The sequence below is a fragment of the Lasiodiplodia theobromae genome, assembly GCF_012971845.1.
Source record: "Lasiodiplodia theobromae strain AM2As chromosome Unknown scaffold_2, whole genome shotgun sequence".
Taxonomy (NCBI): Eukaryota; Fungi; Ascomycota; class Dothideomycetes; order Botryosphaeriales; family Botryosphaeriaceae; genus Lasiodiplodia; species Lasiodiplodia theobromae.
In genome coordinates this window covers 313,133-331,759 of record NW_023336495.1, presented here as the reverse complement: position 1 = coordinate 331,759, position 18,627 = coordinate 313,133, and the positions used below count along the sequence as shown (strand labels likewise).

At 54.5% G+C, this 18,627-nt stretch overlaps 4 protein-coding genes across 4 annotated transcripts; 1 reads left to right on the top strand and 3 right to left on the bottom strand.

Annotated features, from left to right (window-relative positions):
* Positions 1-959: 959 nt before the first annotated feature.
* Positions 960-1,685, top strand: LTHEOB_632 (uncharacterized protein; the record flags this gene model as incomplete). Its single annotated transcript, XM_035515563.1, has 2 exons — positions 960-1,470; positions 1,537-1,685. The coding sequence occupies 2 exons, from the start codon at positions 960-962 to the stop codon at positions 1,683-1,685; spliced, it is 660 nt and encodes a 219-aa protein (XP_035369391.1).
* Positions 1,686-2,268: 583 nt separating this feature from the next.
* On the bottom strand, positions 2,269-3,970 carry LTHEOB_631 (C6 transcription factor; the record flags this gene model as incomplete). Its single annotated transcript, XM_035515552.1, has 2 exons — positions 2,269-3,282; positions 3,551-3,970. 2 exons carry the CDS (start codon positions 3,968-3,970, stop codon positions 2,269-2,271), a joined length of 1,434 nt encoding a protein of 477 aa, XP_035369390.1.
* A 1,357-nt stretch (positions 3,971-5,327) lies between these two features.
* Positions 5,328-9,028, bottom strand: LTHEOB_630 (C2H2 transcription factor; the record flags this gene model as incomplete). The annotated part of the gene is made up of 5 exons (XM_035515541.1): positions 5,328-6,553; positions 6,609-6,753; positions 6,810-7,049; positions 7,210-8,731; positions 8,811-9,028. 5 exons carry the CDS (start codon positions 9,026-9,028, stop codon positions 5,328-5,330), a joined length of 3,351 nt encoding a protein of 1,116 aa, XP_035369389.1.
* A 7,406-nt stretch (positions 9,029-16,434) lies between these two features.
* On the bottom strand, positions 16,435-18,467 carry LTHEOB_629 (uncharacterized protein; the record flags this gene model as incomplete). Its single annotated transcript, XM_035515529.1, has 8 exons — positions 16,435-16,514; positions 16,617-16,997; positions 17,047-17,264; positions 17,384-17,625; positions 17,921-17,952; positions 18,124-18,179; positions 18,236-18,304; positions 18,352-18,467. 8 exons carry the CDS (start codon positions 18,465-18,467, stop codon positions 16,435-16,437), a joined length of 1,194 nt encoding a protein of 397 aa, XP_035369388.1.
* Between the last annotated feature and the right edge of the window lie 160 nt (positions 18,468-18,627).

Sequence of the window (18,627 nt, the reverse complement as noted above, 5' to 3'; positions counted from 1 at the left end):
ATTCTGCTCCAATACTCTCAGCTCGTGTTGTCAGGAGGTAGTAGCGGGTCGGAAAGCTCGTGATGCGTATTATGACGGCGCGGGAGAGGTGGAGTGTCTCCGTCATTGCAAACGCCACAAAGGGGAGCATCCAGGAGAACATGTCATCGGATTTATGCATGGATTGCACGACTGTTAGCTTCTACTCGTCCGATTTGGTGGTTCCAGACTTCTCTCCTCGGCGATGGATGTTGCCCGTTCCGCTCGGAAGAAATCTATTGTTAGTCCGCGGGGTGGGTGCAAAGAAGCTGGTGTTGATGCCGACGGAAACACGGGCCACATGGTGACGTCTGCGCGGTTGGAAACAGGAGTCAAACGCACACAAGCATTCGATCGCCCAGGTTGTGCTGAAGCTTCGGAGGTGACAGAACACGAACTTCTCTATACAGTTACCTATTTCGGCCTAGACGGTGTGTTGCTACTTTAAATGCGGTTACACCTCCCTGAATAAGTCCGATTAGTTCCGTCCATATTTGTCGTTGCGTTTCGCGCTTGGCACACCACCATTCGGTTAATCCCGCCCGTTTACATATGTCAACTAGTGGGAGGCCTTTAAACCGCGTTTGGTGGAATTCATCCAGGGGCTGCCTGATCCTCAACCTGTAACGTGCGTCACTCTCCTGCTCGGCCCCATTCATCTCCGCATCCGCCAAGCGAGCGCCTCAATGCTTGTGTTAGGAAGCGATTTGCGCCGCATCAGGCCCAAACGAAACCACTCCTCGAAACACGTTTCTGGAGATGCGTTGCACGCCTGGTGGGACAGCTAAGCGAAGGCCCCCGCAACGGGTCTGCCGGCAGTTGTCGAGTAGTTGCCATATGAGATCAGGAGTTGATCAGGCCGGCTGCGAGTACAAAAATGAAGCAATACCCGCCTTCGAGAAGCAGAAATCAACCAAACAAACACTCTCACAACAACCAAAATGCCTTCTTCCCGCCAGATCATCTCGGCCTTCGCCGCCGTCGCCCTCTCCTCCGTTGCTGAGGCCGCTATGGGCCCGGCCTTCAGCACTGGTCCTGTTGCTGATGGCTCGTGGATCCGCGAAGCCACTTCCACCCTCGTCCTGCCCAAGGTTCCTAGCAACAACCAGGGCGACGCCTCGCTCTGGGTGGGCATGGGTACTTCCAATGGCGATCTGATTCAGTCTATTGCCGAAAATTACGCCTCCGCAAAATGGAGCGTCTATGGCTACACGCTTCTTTCCACTGGACCTTCCTCGCAGATGCCTGTGCAAACCGAGGGTCATGATGCGGCCGCCAGCGACAAGATCACCATGCACTACAAGTTCGACGACGACTCGGGCAACTACACCCAGATCGTCTCCATCAACGGCGAGCAGGTCGCCGAGCTGTCAACCAGCGATGGCCACGCCCAGGGCTGGGGTAGCGCTGTTGAGTGTGCTGAGGAGAACTGCGGTACCATGCCCGCTCACTGTAAGTTTACCCATTAGTGTCAGACATGAAAAGAAAAGCAATAGTGAGCTAATATACCTTAAACAGCTTGGATTGACACCAAGATCATACTCGATAGTGCAGACCCGAACTACATTAACACCATGGGCAAGGGCCAGGGCGTCACCGGCGAGATGAGCACTTCGGATGGCGGCAAGACATGGACTGTGACAACGATCGAAATTCCAGGCGAGTAATCCCACTCATTCCGCTATCCCAGCTTAAGCTAACTTGTTGTGCTACAGAATTCACCTTCGGCAGCTCGTAAGCTCTGTTGATTTGAGACAGATCCTTTCTCTGTTCGTGTAAATATCATGTAAATATCAAAGTAAAAGTTTTCGAAAGCATACCTGTTCAAATTCTATACTATCTCGGTTGTTTTTCGTTGCTTGTGTTTGATTGTCTTCGTAGTTTAGTACCTTCGTGATGTGACCCTCATGAAAGCGGGGGTTTGAATATGACATCGACTCTTTAAAGCCAACTTGCGTCATCAGGTGAACGCGGGGTGTTTATGCTGCACTTATGCATCCATGTTATAGTAAGTCCCTTAAGCTTAAACGGTGATATGTCTTGCATCACCCCGCAAGGATCAGTTGAGAATGCAGATCGATCGATATAGCCGTGACCGACGTCACACAGATGAAGACTCGCTTAGCCCTACGACAAACAGAAAAAATCTTGAAGTAAATTTACGAATAGCTGTATAAGGCAAGCTGCCCTCTATTATTATAGCAATAAGATCTAAAGTCCCCACTACCCCACAGCCCGGTCCACATCCCATCACGCCTGGTTGACCGGATGAACCAGGATACTTAACCAATCCCGGTTACCAGCACTGCTACTCTTCGGCTGGGGCGTCCAGCGGTACTCATCAAGCGCAACGCAGGCCCTGGGAATCTCCTGCTCCGTCCTCAGCATAATCGTCGGCATCGTCGTAGCCATCTTACTCGTCGCCGCCTCTGCCGCCGTCGTTGGCTTCCACCGGGTTGCCATTGGTGAATGGTAATCAGAAGAAGTCCCAGGAGTAGTCGTCGGCGATGGTAGCGGCGGCTTCCATCCAGTAGAGCGGTAATCAATAATTATACTCGGAGTCGCAGGAGTCGTAGCCACAGTCATAGCCGTAGCCGCATTCGTGGTCGTCGCGGTCGTCACAGTAGTCGTCGCAGCAGCAGCAGCAGCAGTCCTCCTCTCCCGTGCTGCTGCCCCGACAGCCCGAACCCCTCCGCCCACCACCACCCTCGCGCACTTCGCCGCCGGCGGCTGCTCGCCACAGCTCGGCGGATCAGCGTCCCAATCGTACTGCTCCCACCGCCTCCTCACCTCGCGCTCTTCATCCCGCCTCCTCCTCTCTTCTCCCTGCCGCTTCCTCCACTCCCTCATCTCCAGCAACCCCCGCACGCACGCCTCATCCACCATCTCCTGCGTCCATTCCCCCCGCGGCGGTGGCGGCGGCGGCACAGCAGCAGCACCAGCAGCACCAGCAGCACCAGCAGCACCAGCAGCCGCCTCCTCCGTCTTCGCCGCAATCCTCCTCACCCTCGTCCCAACACCACCACCATAAACACCATTTCCCCCCTCCCCCTCCACAGCATCGTTCAGCACACCATTCAGCGCCGCCGCCTCGGCCCGCCTCCGCTTCTTGCTGCGGGTCGTCTGCCAGTGCTCGGTGGAGACGGGCCAGTCGCAGGGCAGCTGGTTGCGCACGCAGTTGCCGCAGACGGGACGCGCCTCGTCGCACTTCTTCTTGCGGCGGCGGCAGGTGTGGCAGCCGGTGCGGACGCGGCGGGTGAAGGCCTATAGTACGATCGTTTTATTAGTTCGGGGTTTTCGTGGTGGGGCTGGTTTGGGAGGTCTCGGGGGGGAGAGGGAGGCAGGGTGGTGGGGGCCAAGTTCGTGGGATGGGATGGGATGGGATGAGGGATGAGGAATGGTACGAGGGCTCGGATGAGGGGAGGGGCTGTGCTGCTGTGTGTGCTGTGTGTTGTGCTGGGATTCGGCGGCGGGTGGGGGCCAAGATCTTTTTTCGTTCGTTTTGCTCGTTTACTGGACGATGGATGCGTACCTTCTTCGCGCGCTCGTTCTTCCGCCACACGCCTGCGTTCGTCAGGACGTAGCCGTTCTTCTTGAGCTCCTCGGTCGTGGCGATGACGGTGTGTTGCGCGGGGTCGCCATCACCGCCGGCGGCGGCGGCAAGCGCGATGGAGCGAGGAGGTTCGGATGTGTGGACTGGGGAGGACGAGGGCGACGGGTAGTTCGTGGAGGGCGATGGGTGCGTGTGCGTTGTAGTCGTCGTCGTCGTCGTCGTCGTCGTTGTAGGTGGATATGCTGCTGCTGGCGCTGGTGCGGGTGCTGGGTTCTCTCGTGTCGTTATAGGCGTCGTCGGAGGAAGATGGAGATGTTTCGGGGACGACGACGAGGATGCGGAGGGTGAAGACGATAATGAAGCTGAACGAGAGGCGAATGCCTGCGAGGGAGCGACCATGGCTGCTGCTGCTGGAGGTGCTGGCGCGGACGAGGTCGTAGTGGTGCCCAACAAGATGGAGGGGGAGTAGTGATGATGGTACATCATTCTCTCGTTTCAGCTCGTATCAAGCAGAGCGAGACGATAGAGAAGAAAGAGGCTCCAAACGAGCAGCAGTGAGTGGTTGGGCAGAAGGCGGCGGCAGCAGCGGCGAGAGGGAAAGAAGTCTGCAGGCAAGCAGGCAGAAAGCCTGCAGGCAGCCAGGCGCAGTAGCCGGCGTCCGGGGGTGGGTTGTTCAGCTTGGACATGCATCACACATTGCGGCACAGCACAGCGGTTTAGCAGCAGCAGCGTGGGCGCGTATCGATTCAGGCCCTTGTGTCTCGGTAGGACAATAATAGGCGGGGGGGTACGGCGGCTAAGCGGGCCATTTCCGTTCGTTACGCCCAGGTCCCCCCAGTCCTAGTCCCAGCCATCCAGACAAGCTGCCTTCTTCTTCCCCCGTCACACCCCCGGTAACCGTGTGTAGTCCCGGACGATAAGCGCGGCTATGCAGGAACCGGGGTGCGGCGTTCTGCAGTCAGCCAGAAACGTGGGTACCGTGCATGATCGTACGACGGCTGGAGCGTCGTCGGCCGAGTGGCACAGACACACTAGATGCAAGGGAGAAGAGGCGAGAGCCGGTTAGAAGCGAGCGAGCTAGCGAGCGCGTGGGCTAGCTCTGCGAGATGTGATGAAGAAATCAGATTGCGAGCGGCGTGCAAAGTCCGGGCTGAGACCTGCATATGCGCGAGACGAGGCGGAGAAACAAATTGCCTGTCGTCGAATCATGGGCGAACCGCTGCGGGGTCGATTTCGAGTCAGTTTTCGACGTATTTAAATACCATCGACATTTGATCTTCTTCAACGTCGTTCGCCAATGTGACTTGTCCCCGAGTCATTTCGACCTGCAGTGTGACTGCGGATCATTCTCGCATCGCTTGCACCACACCTACATATCACGCAAGTAGTCGGAAGGTTCCGTCTGCAGGAGCGTTGTGTAACTTTTACAGCATATGTTGTTTAAACGTACATTTACATCTAGGATAGGTTACCTGGCTTTTCCGTCCAATCAGAAACACCGTACAGTACAGCGCTCTCCGTGTCACTCTCGCGACGATAGACAGCAAAAATCATCACGTTCATCATCATCAACATCGTCTAACTAATCCAGAAACCCGTATCCTTTTCCTTCTGGTCCCATTCCAAGAAAAACATTATACAGCCCTCTGAGCACCAACGCCTCTCGCCTCTCACATCTCGGATCTCATCTCTACCCTCTCGCATCTTACCTCTGCCCTCTCCCCTCCCCTCAACACCTCTCTCTCACCTCCCCCAATCACGACGGCGGCCCCTGCACACTCGACACACTCCCCTGACTCCGCACACTCGACGCCACCTCAATCATACTCGACAACACCTTGACATGCTCGCTCGCGACGCCCCACGTCAGCGTCATCCTTGACAAAATCTTACACCCCTCGCGCAGGACGCGCTCCGGGCCTTGCGGCGACAACAGGTTGCCGACGCCCGACACATGCGCCTTCATGCGCGCCGGATCGCCATTCCTTACAAACAACTGCACCATCTCATCGTCATTCGGGCGATCGAGCCGAATAAACGTCGGATGATGCCCCTCGGGATCCCACTCCTCCGCCACCATTTCTCCCGCACCCATCCTCCCCATGCCCGCGCCCCCCGCCCCGCCGGCCGTCGACGACCCCGCCCCAAAATCATCCGAACACGTAAACACCGTCTCGCCCCCCGGGGATGGCGAATCGCTGCCGCTCCGACTGTCGGTCCGCGCGAAGGCGTGCGTGAGCGACGTGTAGCTCGCATACGCCCACATGGCCAGCGTCGACAGGAAAACCGCGTGCGGCTCGTAAAACGCGGCCTTGGAGAAGCGCCGCACGTGCCAGAAGACGGCGCCCGCGTGGATCATGGCTAGGCGCGCTTTGTGCGCGTCCTTGCTGACCCATTGCGAGATGGTGGTTTCGAGCTTGGTGAGTTGCGGGAGGGATTGGCGGTTCGGGTCGCCGGGGGAGTGGGCGGATGATAAGGCTGCCGGGGCGGGGACGGTGGAGGAGGAAGGGGGAGCGGCGGCGATGGATTTTGCGAGGCTGACGATTTCGGAGAGGGGCGTCAATAGGATGACGCGCGACGCGTGCAGGTGGCAGACGGTGTTGTGTTCGGAGCCCGAGTGCTGGGCGATGGTGGCGTTGGCGGCCCAGTGGAGGACGTCGAGGGAGTCGCAGGCCGCGTTGCGCCATTTGGAGTAGAGGCCGTTTTCCGGCATGTAGATGCTGCGGTCGGCGACGTTTTGCGGGCGCTCTTGGTAGAATTCGAGCGGCGTGGTGGCGCTGTCGTGGCGGTTTGAGGCGTCGTCGAGAGTGGAGGAGGCGCACGGCACCCACGAGGCGAGCGACCGCCGTTGGTAGCGCGCCACCGTCCACATCTCGTGGTAGATGCCGTGCAGAAGGAGGACGCGGCTGAATTCGCCGAGGTCGGGCTTGACTTCTTTGCGGACGAAGAGCGTGTGCACCGCTTCGGATATCGGGGGGTTTCCTACGAGGGTGTGTGTCAGTTTGCGGTTTGCCGGAAATGTATTGGGAGCACGCACGCTCGATGTTCCGCCGCAGATGTGCCCAGTTCTCTTCGTTCTGCGCTGCCCAGAGATGCTCGTTGCAAGGCAATGCCGAGTGCAGGTCGTCCAGCGTCAAGAACGGTTTTTGGTCCATCTGATATGCCATTGTGCAGTCAAGCAACTGTTGCATTGCCGTTAGCAAGCCACGATCCAGCCACAAAGTTAAAAAGCACGCACCCAAATTGAGTATCCCAGCCGTATCCGAGCCTCAGCCCTCACCCATTCCGACCAAGATTGCGGCGGCGTCTCCGACGACGGCAGCAGCTTCCACGTGCGGACCGCCTCGACGAGTCTGGAGAAATCGTTCAAAGCGCTGTCGGCAAAACGGCTGGAGCCGCTGTACAGCAGGTTGATGGAATTGAGCAGGAGTGCCTGCAGGACGCCGAGCGGCATCTGGCGCGGGGGGTGGTGCTCGACCTGTTTGCAATTCGTCAGCCCCTGTCTCTCTCTTTTTCTCTCCACACCACAGCTCCCCAGAAAACGCTACCCCGCAGAATCAGGCGCAGAAATCCCCCAACACAGCCACCCAAAAAAAGGAAAGAAAAGAAAAGAAAAAAAGGGGGAAGAAACCACTCACCGACATAACAACCACCCTCCTCAAAAACTCCGTCATCGGCCTCGTGAAACCCAACAACTCCTCCGAATCCGCATACCGACACCCTATCGCCGCCGCCGCCAACCCCAAAACCCACTCGTCCTCCCCCAGCCTCAGCGTCGGCAGGTGCAGCATCGGCAGTATCGGATGAAAATGCTCGTAATACAGCTGCAAGAAGTAATTCAGATGCCCCGGCCCCGGAACCGCCAGCGTCTTGAACGGCACGAACGTCGTGCCCAAGCCGTGGCACACCTGCCGGAACGCGTCGGCGATGCGGTCGTACGCCTTCAGGTCCATGGCCGGCCCGGTGACGGGCACGGGCGGCAGCGAGTCGATCGGCACGCAGATCTCGGGGAACTGGTACACGCCCGACGTGTCGCGGAAGAGCGAGGAGCGCGCGGGGGCGTGCGGGTGGTGCGTGTGGTGGTCGGGGGCCGGGGATTGCACGTTGAAGGAGCGTCGCCGCTTGGTGCCGCGCACGAAGGGGATGCGGGCGCCGTCGAAGGAGGTCGTGTAGTATCGTCCGCTGCTGCTGGGGCCATTATTACCACCACTACTACTCTCAGCACTCGAGTTGCTGGAGCCGCCGGTTGAGCGGGCGGGGGAGTGCGAGGAGTTGCGGCGGCTGGGGGGAGGAGGGGGGCTGTGGGGTTGGAGTGGTGGCGGCTGTTGTTGTTGTTGCTGTTGTTGATGCTGCTGGGCTGCTGTTGCTGCTGCGGCAAAGTCCATGCCGCTCAGCTGGTCCTGGAAGCTGGCTGGAGCTGTGTTGGCTGTGCCGTTGTTCGGGCTCCGCAGCGGGACGCCGACGCCGGATAGCGCCGCGTAGTCGATCTCCTCGCTGAAGGCTGTGGGGAGCCAATTGATTGACGACTGCGTGACGTCGCCGTGGTTGGGGGGCATGACCGAGCCCATTCCCATCGTCATGCCGGGATGGTGGTGCGGGTGCGGGGGCGGGGGTTGCGGTGGGAAAGGCTGGCCGAGGTCAAAGGTGTCGATGTCGGGAGATATCAGGCCGCTATCCGGATCGACGAGTGGAGAGAGCTGTTCGTAGTTGATTTCGAGAGGAGAAAGATTCGAGAGGTCGTGGCTGCTCAGGTTGTAGCCGGACATGTGGTGGTGGTGATGCGGAAAAGTCTCGCTGCTGGACGAGTAGCACGACAGGTTGTCGTTGTCAATCATCACGTGTGAGCCCGTCGGCGAGTTGGTGTTTGTGTGCAGCGAGAGCTCGCCAATGCTCCAGGCCGGATCCTGGGCGGCAAAGGCATTGCGCGTGGGCGACGACTGAAGGCTGCGCCGCCGCTTCTTGGGATACTCGCACATCAGCGCTTTGGATAGACATCGCGAGCAGACGTCCTCGCCCGAGCAGCGCGCGCGGGCCTGGGCGCAGTTGTGGCACGCGCGGAAGTGGCGTCCGCGGTGAGACCTGGTGGAGACGGAGGACGGACCATTCTCGCCGTCCGAAGACACGGCGGCATGGACGTGTTCGTGGCGCTTCAAGGTATCGCTTTAATTTGGTTACCGAAGGACACACGGTGAGCATATCTGTCGGCGACAGCCAGGGATCATTTTTTTGGCTGGGTTACCTTCGCGTGAAGCCCTTGCCGCAAAGGCTACATGTATAGGGCTTGCTGTCCCAGTGATCGCGCTCGTGGCGCTTGAGGTGCTCGAGGCGCAAAAAGCTGCTGGGGCACTGGCTGCATTGGTGCCGCTCCGAAGCCGGCGTCGACGGCGACGGGATGCTAATGTGCGACTGCTGGCTCTCGGTCGAGTAGCGGCGCTGCGAAAGTGGTGTTTGGGCCATGGCGACAAGGTGTGGACTACTGCGAGGCGGCTCTCGAAGCCATCAAGTATATAAGAGGGGCGGGATGACTCGCTGAAGTGAGTAGCTGTAAAGAGGTCGCAGCCCCGGCCGGAGGCGCTCCACGCGACGAGCTGCTTTCCCCGCAGGGCCAAGCACCCGGGCGGCCCTAGCGTCCCCCGGCTCCTGCGCGGCACATCTCCCAGATATGCACCAAACTCAAAACGCTGATCCACGCGTGGCTTCGAGAAGGCTGCCGGAATCTGTGGCTTTACCCGGGGGCCCTGAGAATCTAACCACAACTCCTCCCAGTGCCGCAAGTCCTGAGGGAGGGGTGCCGCCTGCGGGCGTCAATCTTTGCCACTTATGGTTTGCTTCCGGTGGGATGGCAGGATTTCGGCGCCACACCCAAATATAGCTGCCATGCCCGTCCCCCAGAGCCGGCCATGCAGAGTGCCTGGCGGCAGACGCCGGGAGCTTAGCATCGGTGCCTCTATACTCAAGGTTGCGCTGAAAACCGCAGATCTGTCGTATCCCTTTGAACTATGAGCAGACTACTGTCGCAGCCGGTCCCTGAAGATCACGAGCACACCTTTCCAAAAATACTAAAAAAGACGGAGCGTGCCGACTTATGCTTCGTCTGCACGCAATGGGGCGGTGCTATTGCCGTGCTAGTCTTCACTATATCGACGAGGCGCACACCGATCCCGCTGACTGGCCACCATCACTTCACCGCACCCGCCGACAAAAGAGACGAGGCAATTTATCAACCCCCCGCAACCGGTCCCGACTCAACGGTGCCTATTATACTGGCTACTCGATTCAGCGAATCCCTCGCCCACGACGGTCCGCCGGCTGCATCTACAGGAGGAAAGCATTACGAATCAATCCATCGTTCGACTCCTAATCCATCATCCGACCGCTACTCGTATGTCTTGCCTGCCTGAAAAAAGCCAAAAGGAAAAAGGGTTCATCACACCGCACTTTGTTGTTCGTAATATTGCCCGTGTCTCACGTGTCCATCGCCAAGTTTTCCTTTCCCCCCTTAGCCGAGTCAATACTCTGACGGGCGGCCAATGGCCAGGCCTTTGGTACTTCGCCCGTGTCCGACGCCGGATGGTGTGCCTGGGTGTCACCACTACTCTCGCATTGTACATTACATGACGATTGCGGGCAGCGCTCAGGACCCAATGCGCCCAGCGATGCGATCAGACCACCTGGACCGTGATGCCGATCTCTCTTGAATTCTGATCCAGACAGCCTTTTAGGGTTTGTGCGGTCCGTCGGCAATTCGATTCGACGTCGCTCTTTTTGCTTCCCCCCCGATCCATGCTTGGTTACACAGAGCTCGGTCGTGGCAGTTGCTCGGCGCCGTCGCTCTTCGCGGCGCTGGCTCCGCCGAAAAAGCCCGAGGAAGGCTATACTCCAGCGTTTCTTATCAAGGTTTGGACGGATGTCATACAGTGAAACATGCAGGCGTGATCCTCATGCGATTTCTGGCGGCGGTTTTGGGGGGAGAGGAGCGCATCGTTGGCTGTTGGCGATGGTGAAAGGGGACGCGCCCTGCGGAGAGAGAGGGGGAAAAAAGAAGGCGACAAGATTTTCCCCGCTCCCGCTCGGCCCGCCGGGCGTTGGCGTATGTGGGGAAAATCGTGGCCGCTTTTCTCCACTGGCGATCGCCATGTACGTACCAGTCTGATCGAAAATGTTTCATTCCTATTTTTTTTTCGGGCAGACGTACATTTACTATTTTAGTGCATATACTTTCGGCACTCCCTTGGGTGCATAAACTTCCGGCATTTTTCCAGGTGCATAAACTTTCGGCATCCATCTGGGTGTACAAACTTTCGGCATTCCTCCAACAACAAACGTTAATTAGCCCCATTGGTTGGATCCGACAGCTGCTGCCAGAATTCAATATCGAGAAGACTGGGCATATCCATAGGACTATACAGAGCCACCTAAGTTGGTGCATTAAATTCAAAACCACCACCACCACCCCGTGAGGCCAGTCTATTGGCTTCTGTTCCAAACTCAATATGATATTATGCGAAAATCGGCGGTGCATATAGATTTATGCTCCTGCCTAAATATAACACTCAGACGTGGCAGATTGTGAACGGTGTTGGAAGTCGGTAGTAGAATCCAGTAGGTGGTAGACTGCAGACAGGTTCAGATTTGCGCCCGTTTTAAACCAACAAAGCATGCAGAGGCATTCTTTAGGCTATTTCGGGGGCAGTTAGGGCAGAATGGGCTGCGGCTGACACGGCAGAGCAAGCGGCTGGGCAAAGGAAATGAAAAGGGGTATTCACCAAACCCAACCTCAATTGTAGTCGAAAGGCCCAAACCCAACCCTTTACCAAAATCGAATTTTCAAGGCGCAGTAGAACTTTATCAAAACTGAAATCTAATAATTCTTTCTCGCTATAATAGTAGCCAAGTCTATAGATGACTATCCTAATTAAAAACAAAATATGAATTTTAGTACGAAAATGTGGAATCTCTGAAAATATGTGCTGGCGGAGGTTCGGTTTCATCCTGAAAGCTTGGGCTTGGGAATTACCCCCAAATGAAAAGAGCAAGTCTGGTCTCCTCGTCTTACTTTCCCTATATGCGCCCGGGGCGTTAATGCATTATGCAGGGCGACCGTCTGAATGGCTGACCATCAGTAAGCCTGGCGCACGTGCTTCTCCAAACACATGATACTCTCACTCAACTTTCCCTTTGAGATTGTCGGTCGCTTGGTTTGATCAATGAACCCGGAGGTGGAGAAGAGTGAGATTGTCCATAGCCCTATGTCTCCTCCGTTTTCTTCCGTACAAAATACCTGGGCAAATGAAAAGAAAAAAGTTTTAAACCCTTCTTCTTACCCATAGTCTTCTTCAAGAGGCTTTCCATCAGCACCCCTTTTGCAATGGCCTGCATAATGCTTTGATCGCATATTTTGTGCTGTGGAAAATGTCAAGGCTCGTGTCAGACTCACCGGTGCGCCACTGGGTTTCAAGCGAGGTGCTCGAAGTGCCAACCACTTGATAACAAGTGGTGGGGCGCTGAAGGTGTGGTTACACAAAGTATCATCGCTGCGCCACCAGCCGATGGCTGCCTAGCCAAACACGTATATGAGATGCCAGCAAGCCCGGTTGGCGTGGGTCTTGCTGTAAGTGAACTTCTTCAGCAAAGCAGCCACCTTGTACCAACCACGAAGTATAACAGCAACTTTCTTCCAGCAGCCCGGTTCAGATTTTTGATCAGTGCAGAACTCTACCATTATTTTATTGCTCAACATAACGAAGTCCCTGGATTTACCAAGTACCACAACGAAAGGAACCTTCAGAATGTCCAAGGTAAACCCTCAGCTCACATATCCTATCTTAGCTTTCATAGCTTGCTGACTGGTTCTCAAGATGGAATTAGGCATCACAAAGCCATTTGGAGAGCTCACCGACGCCGAACGGTTTCGCGCTCAGTTTTGCGACATGCAGCAGCATGTAACGGACAGGAGTGCATACCATAAATGGTCCTCGCAGCTTCGTTTCTTGACTCCTATAGGAAAACTTCATTTCCAAACTCCGATCGAAAATCCGGGCAACGGCGAGGATATTGTCACCTATGACGAGCTGGAGGGAGATGGCTTGGACAACGACTGTACCGACGGCTCATCCAGCCCCTGCGAGTGCTCTGAACTCTCTTGGCCAATCTGGGGCCTGGATGAGCGGAAAGTAAGGCTAGCAGAACCAGGAGAATGTCCTGAATGTACGCAGTATGTTGCTGTGTCATACTGTTGGAGGGGTGAGGAGCTGCCAAACGCCAACAATCAACCATTCAAAGTCAGCAGGACCCAAGGCGAACGGGATTCGAAGGCTCGACCAAGTGTTCTTAGTCGTGCCATCAGATATGCCAACATTCACAAGCTCAGATACGTCTGGATCGATCAGGAGTGCATTGAGCAAGACAATCGCGAAGACAAGGAAGCAGGAATCCAGTCCATGGATCTTGTATATCAACGATCAGCCTATCCAGTGGGCATTATCGATTGTTATTTCAGAAAACAATCACACATCGACATGCTTGAACTTATCATGGAAGGGGAGGATTTCACACTTGATCAAATAGAAGACATGACCGAGGTTCTTGAGCTTCTCAAGAACGACCCGTGGTTCACACGTGCATGGGTTCTGCAAGAATGCGTTGCTGCAGGCTGGCACATGACGATACTCGTACAGCACGATCCCGATCTTCAGAAACCACTCCTATTCGGCGGTCTTGAAGGAGAGTTGATGATCGATTTCTTCACATTGCATTCAGCCCTTGGCTGGGTGGATGGTGGGCTCGATCATCTCAGTGACGAACTTGAACAGCCCTCTGACTTGATCCGAAAACTCAGAGATGTCATCAGGGCACTTGATGACATATATCCTCCTACGTTAAACGGTCCCGATTATTACAATGATAAGGACCCGGAGAGCCGCCAAGTTTGCAACGCAGCGGAGGCGCTTTATTACCTGCAGAACCGCTACAACTCAAGGATTCCTGACAGACTCGCCATCCTTTCAAACCTTTGCAACTATGCCTCCCGCATCGATACTACGCTGATGGACGAACGGGGGTACAACTTCAGCACCTGTGCCTTTATCTTGTCAATCTTGAACGGGGACATGTCCTTGATTCTCAGCAGAGAGCCTGGCGAAACCTCTACGATAGCGTTTTCTTGGGGCCCTCCTTCCAATTCAAATCTGATGTTGTCTTCAATGGAATACTTCCATGAATGCATTACCCCATTTCGTTTTGGACCATCACCATCAAAACTCCATGAGCATGGTCTGGTCATTGAGGGTTACCTTTGGCGGCCTGGCCATGCTATAGGAATGCAGGATATTCAAGAGAGGTTCCTGGAACGGTGGACTACCGAGCCAAAGGATGAATGGCTCGAGGCAGAAATCATGTGGGCGGTGATCCAAAAGCTTGTTCGTCACAAGTGTTCCAACATCGCAGAACTTATATGGCGTTCAACCGGCATACTCAGCAAAAGGACTTCAAAGTACTCATCGGTTGATCTCTTTGAAGTACTTGACCAAAACACGGCGGATATTATATTCGATGACCCCAAAGTGCCTAAAGTATTCAAGAGCTTTCTACCGAAACGTGGAGTCTATTGGCTTGTACACGATCTCATGTCTACAGGCCACATAAACCCATACCAACTTGCCCGTGGCGGCGCATCAGCAACGGCGCTATTTCAGGGAGACGCGTCCTACATTCTGACGCCTTCATCCAACCTGGATGTAGAGGACATATCTACGGTCGAATATCTCCGCCGTCCAGTTTCATGGAAGGTAGAGGTTCCTGGGTCGGATAAGGGCCGAACAATATTGCGGGCCACGGATCGACGCAAAGGATTTTGGTACACCGGCGCTGAGAGCACAGCGGAAACTTTCATTCTTCAGTGAATCTTCTCTCTTAGCCTCTTCAAGCTTTTCGTCCTGGGTTCGAACATAGCTCATACAGCTGTTTTGCATCAACATTCCGCTCAGCAGTGACTCTCTGTCTCCATTGTGCCCACACATCCGTCTGCGGTAACAAATCTGCTTTTTCCACCCAGTCGCCATTTCCAAAACGTCTCAGTAGATTGCCATATACGTGGGTGCGCGTCTTAACTTCTTCTTTCTGCTCAAGCTGCAACTTCCTCAAGAACCGTTTTGCGTTGAGTCGTTGGCCTATCAATACGTTCGCCTGCCCTAAAATGTTCAACGCTATGAATCCCACTTGATCCCATGTCGTACCATTTGGCACAACGGCAAACACAAATACCAAGAGTGCAATTGCGCCAGCGCGCGAAAAGTATGCCAAAAACTGCGGAAAGGCGCCTTTTTTGAGCTGTAGGCCTTGTCCGGTCATCGCGGCAATGTCACCACGGCTTCCCTTCAGGACAAAGGCCGAATTTCTACGTCCGAGGATGTAAATTGCATCGTGAGCGTCTGGATTTGTTGGGGATATCCGGACGGGTTCAGCATAGAATTTCTCCGCCAGTTTGAGGAAGATGGAATATCCAGAGAAGAAGGTGCAGCTGGCGAGCCCGATCCAGCTTCCGGTGTCCACGAGGCAGAGGAAGACTATGATAGCGCCGAAGACAATCCAGCTACACGTTGCCAGGCAAATCGAACGTATATCGATGTTCCCGTGAGAATACCATTTTGGCGTGCTTCTTTGTATGTTGTAGACCGAGTATTGGCCATCCTGAAGTAGACGTTGTGACTGCAGACAGTGGTTTAATTGCATATTCCTGAGCGGTGCTGATTTGCAGCCATATGGTGAGAAATAAGTCATCCCCGTGACGTCGAATATCGACTCTGGCGATTTCAAGTACGACTGCAGACCCGCAACTGGAGCGGCGCAAATGCATTCGATAATCGAGCGGCGCATGTGTCGAAAGTTGACTTCCTCAGCCTCGCCCAGGAGGATCATGAAGGAGGAAACATCGAACGACCAAGGCGAATCTCTGTTATCTGTCGCCATGCTTCGATAACGTGTGCGAGAAGGAAGGAGTTGAGAGAAGGTGGTGAGAGGGTTTTGTAGAGCTTGTTGTATGGACATGTTCGATGCCTGTGAGGCTGACATTGCGACCGGAGCGTAAGATGACGTATGGGGCTGCTCTGGCGACAGCTGTGTCTGGTGTCGTACAGAGGCTGTTATCGCGACCGCGGTGTGGACAGGCGTTCGTAGCGAGGACGCCACACGGCGCAGGGAATAATGACAGCTGAATTTGAGATGGACTGATCGATTGTAGCATTTGACAGAACTTTGTTCGTCAGCTCGCATTAAATAGCGGGGTCGTCGATGCAACGGATCCAGCTCCGAGCCCGAATTCCGAGATAAACGTTGCGCAATATGTGAAGGATTCGGACAGCACCGGGAATAAATGTAAGACTGCGGCAGTTGGCTTACGGTCTTGAGATAGCCTGTTGGGTGGCTTGATACTTTGGCCCTCATCCTGTGCTGGGGGTGCTGTAGGTGCCGTATATGTCATGGCCGCTTAGCTCATCTCATGCATGTATCAACACAAGATATGGAGAAGCCTCGCTGTTGCTGGAGACTGAGCGCTAATCAACTTGCTCTTTAAAAGGCAACGGGGAATAGCGTCACAAGAGGATACACTGAATGCAACTAAACAGCTACTTACAGAAATAATGCCTCGAGAAGATAGGATGCCTCACATCCGAGACACTGAAAGTAGGTATCGCTGAATATTCCAAGAAGATCATAGCAGAAGGGTTTCCTCGAATTGTAGCAGGTATAGATGGATGATAGTGTCCCTCGTTTATCCAGTTCTACAGGAAATGTGTGTGGGAAAAGCTATAGTTATTTTGCTTTCTCGCTGAGCTGTGAGTGGGTTGATTCTTTCCAGAATTGCTCTAGCCATTACTATAGGTAAGATCCGATAGTTGCTGCCAAAAGTCAAAATCCAGATCACCGCCCTGAACGAAGCCCGGATCTATTAACGAGGTCAAATCCGCTGTACCGGAAGCGTGTACTTTGGCTAAATGCATGCTCTTCATCAACCGGAATCTCTCCGCATATCCCGAAAAGAAGGGACGGCCGTCAAGAAGGATCGTGCCCCTCGGACTGCCGAGGTGACTGGCTTCGTCGAAAAGTTCGCTCAACCGTTGCAGCATATCCGGAAGATTGAAGCTCCTGCTTGCTGTTTCCTTGTCCCAGTCCTGGTCATCCATGCAAAGTAGTCTGCCAGCTTTGATGATGGCCAAAGCAAGATGAAGCATTGAAGCGAATGTGAGGGACGGATACGTCTCCACTGGCATGAGAACGAAGGCGTCGAGGAGCGTCTGGGTGCTCTTTAGACAGTCCCATAGAATACGGGATCTCAAATATGGTGGTCCAAGATCGTCACTCGCATTACCATGAATCGCAGGTTCGAACAGACGGATACGAATAGCAGCACAGTGGTTGCGAACGAGATCTAGCAGTATCAGTAGTTAATCGATTTGGCTGAATTGGGTCTGACTTACGGTTTGACTTCAGAGGCTCTGGTAGATTATCCATAAATGCATTCAACTCCTTTTCAATAGTAGCAATGGCCATAGAATGAACGGCCCGAAATGGCCTGTCGTTGGCAAGATCGCTCCGTTGCCAAAACGCATCATGCACCTTGATTGCGATTTGCCGTATTCGTATGAGCTGCACTAGCAACGAGTCGGTGGGAATTTCTTGATCCTGCAGCAAGTGTCTGCAGCAGACATTAAGGTAAGGTGTATGCTCTAGTCGACACGGTTTGGCAAGTAGGGTAGAGATTCTACGGTAACAAAGATAAGTATTTTAACAGCGGGTGCTCGTTTGAATACTCACATGGATGTAATGTAGAATACGCCGAGCACGGCTCTACGATCGGCATTTGTGTGTCGATTACGAGCTTGAACATCGTTCCTCAGGTTGGCGGCATCCTCGACAATAGATCTGTAGGCAGGGCCCGGACTTTCGGGACACCTGATCAACCCCAAGTCTCCTGCCATTCCTATTGCCAATTGAAGAAGGCTCGTATCGCTGGTGTTGGCGTAGAAATGAATGTCACTCCTGGGCATTGATAAGTCCTGTGAGCAAAGGAAAATAGCGAGTATCGTAAGAGAGTTCGTACCAAGCCAAAAAGACAAGAATCGCTTGCAAAATCTCCAAGCTCTTCTCTCCTAATACAACAATTCGATTCGCAATTTGCTGTCGAAACCAGCGCTCAAATGCAGCGCTTGTGTCGGCGTCTGGCGGCCTGCAAATCCACAGAATCGTTTTCAAAAGCAGTGGCTTATCTTTGTAGAGGCTGTATGCATTTGAAGCAGGTAAAGCGACAAATGGAAATTGTGGAAGCATGTTGGTCGTGTAATTCCGAAGTACCAAGTCAGCTTCGTCACGAAGAATTTCGAAGCCTGGAATAACTGTAATCAGTTCATTATGCGGCTGTCCTATGGGCGTGGTCATCGCTGTTAGTGGACCCGAATGGTCAAATCCATGCGGTGATGTTGTGGTTGCTGGTGTGAAACTGCTCGAGGAAAACGGATAGTGTTCGGCTGCTCGATTGGTCGAACCCGACTGCTCACGGTCTCTCAAGAGAGACATGATGTCATCCAGCTTTCGTTCAATGACTTTTGCATGGCTACAATCCTGTCAGCCCTCGTTCAAATTGCGAAACAACAGTGGCGTATCACTCACGTCGCCTTTCCGCGCTTGTTTTTCGGGCCGGGCTGTAACCTTGTGCATGTGAGGTTGTTGTTTGAACATCTAGAATTGCGTGAGCAGCATTTCACAAAAGTCGGCACATAACAAACCTCCGGCAGATCTGCGCCACGGATCCATCGTTTGTGTCGGGCCAAACACATTTTGCCTTGGCACGAGAACAGGGCTCGCAAGCCCTAGGCTTCTCAGTGCGGGAAAGCTCCGGCATTGCGGACTGACTGGGCTCGCGGAAGCTACTGTTATTTAGTGGCCGGAACCGAATCGCATGTCAATGCCTGGCGTCTTCAGGGGCTGTCAGTGGGGCGGCGCGGTGAGTGCAGTGACGGCAAAAGCTAAGAGAGGTGGCAGGAGGGGCATAGGTGGCGGAG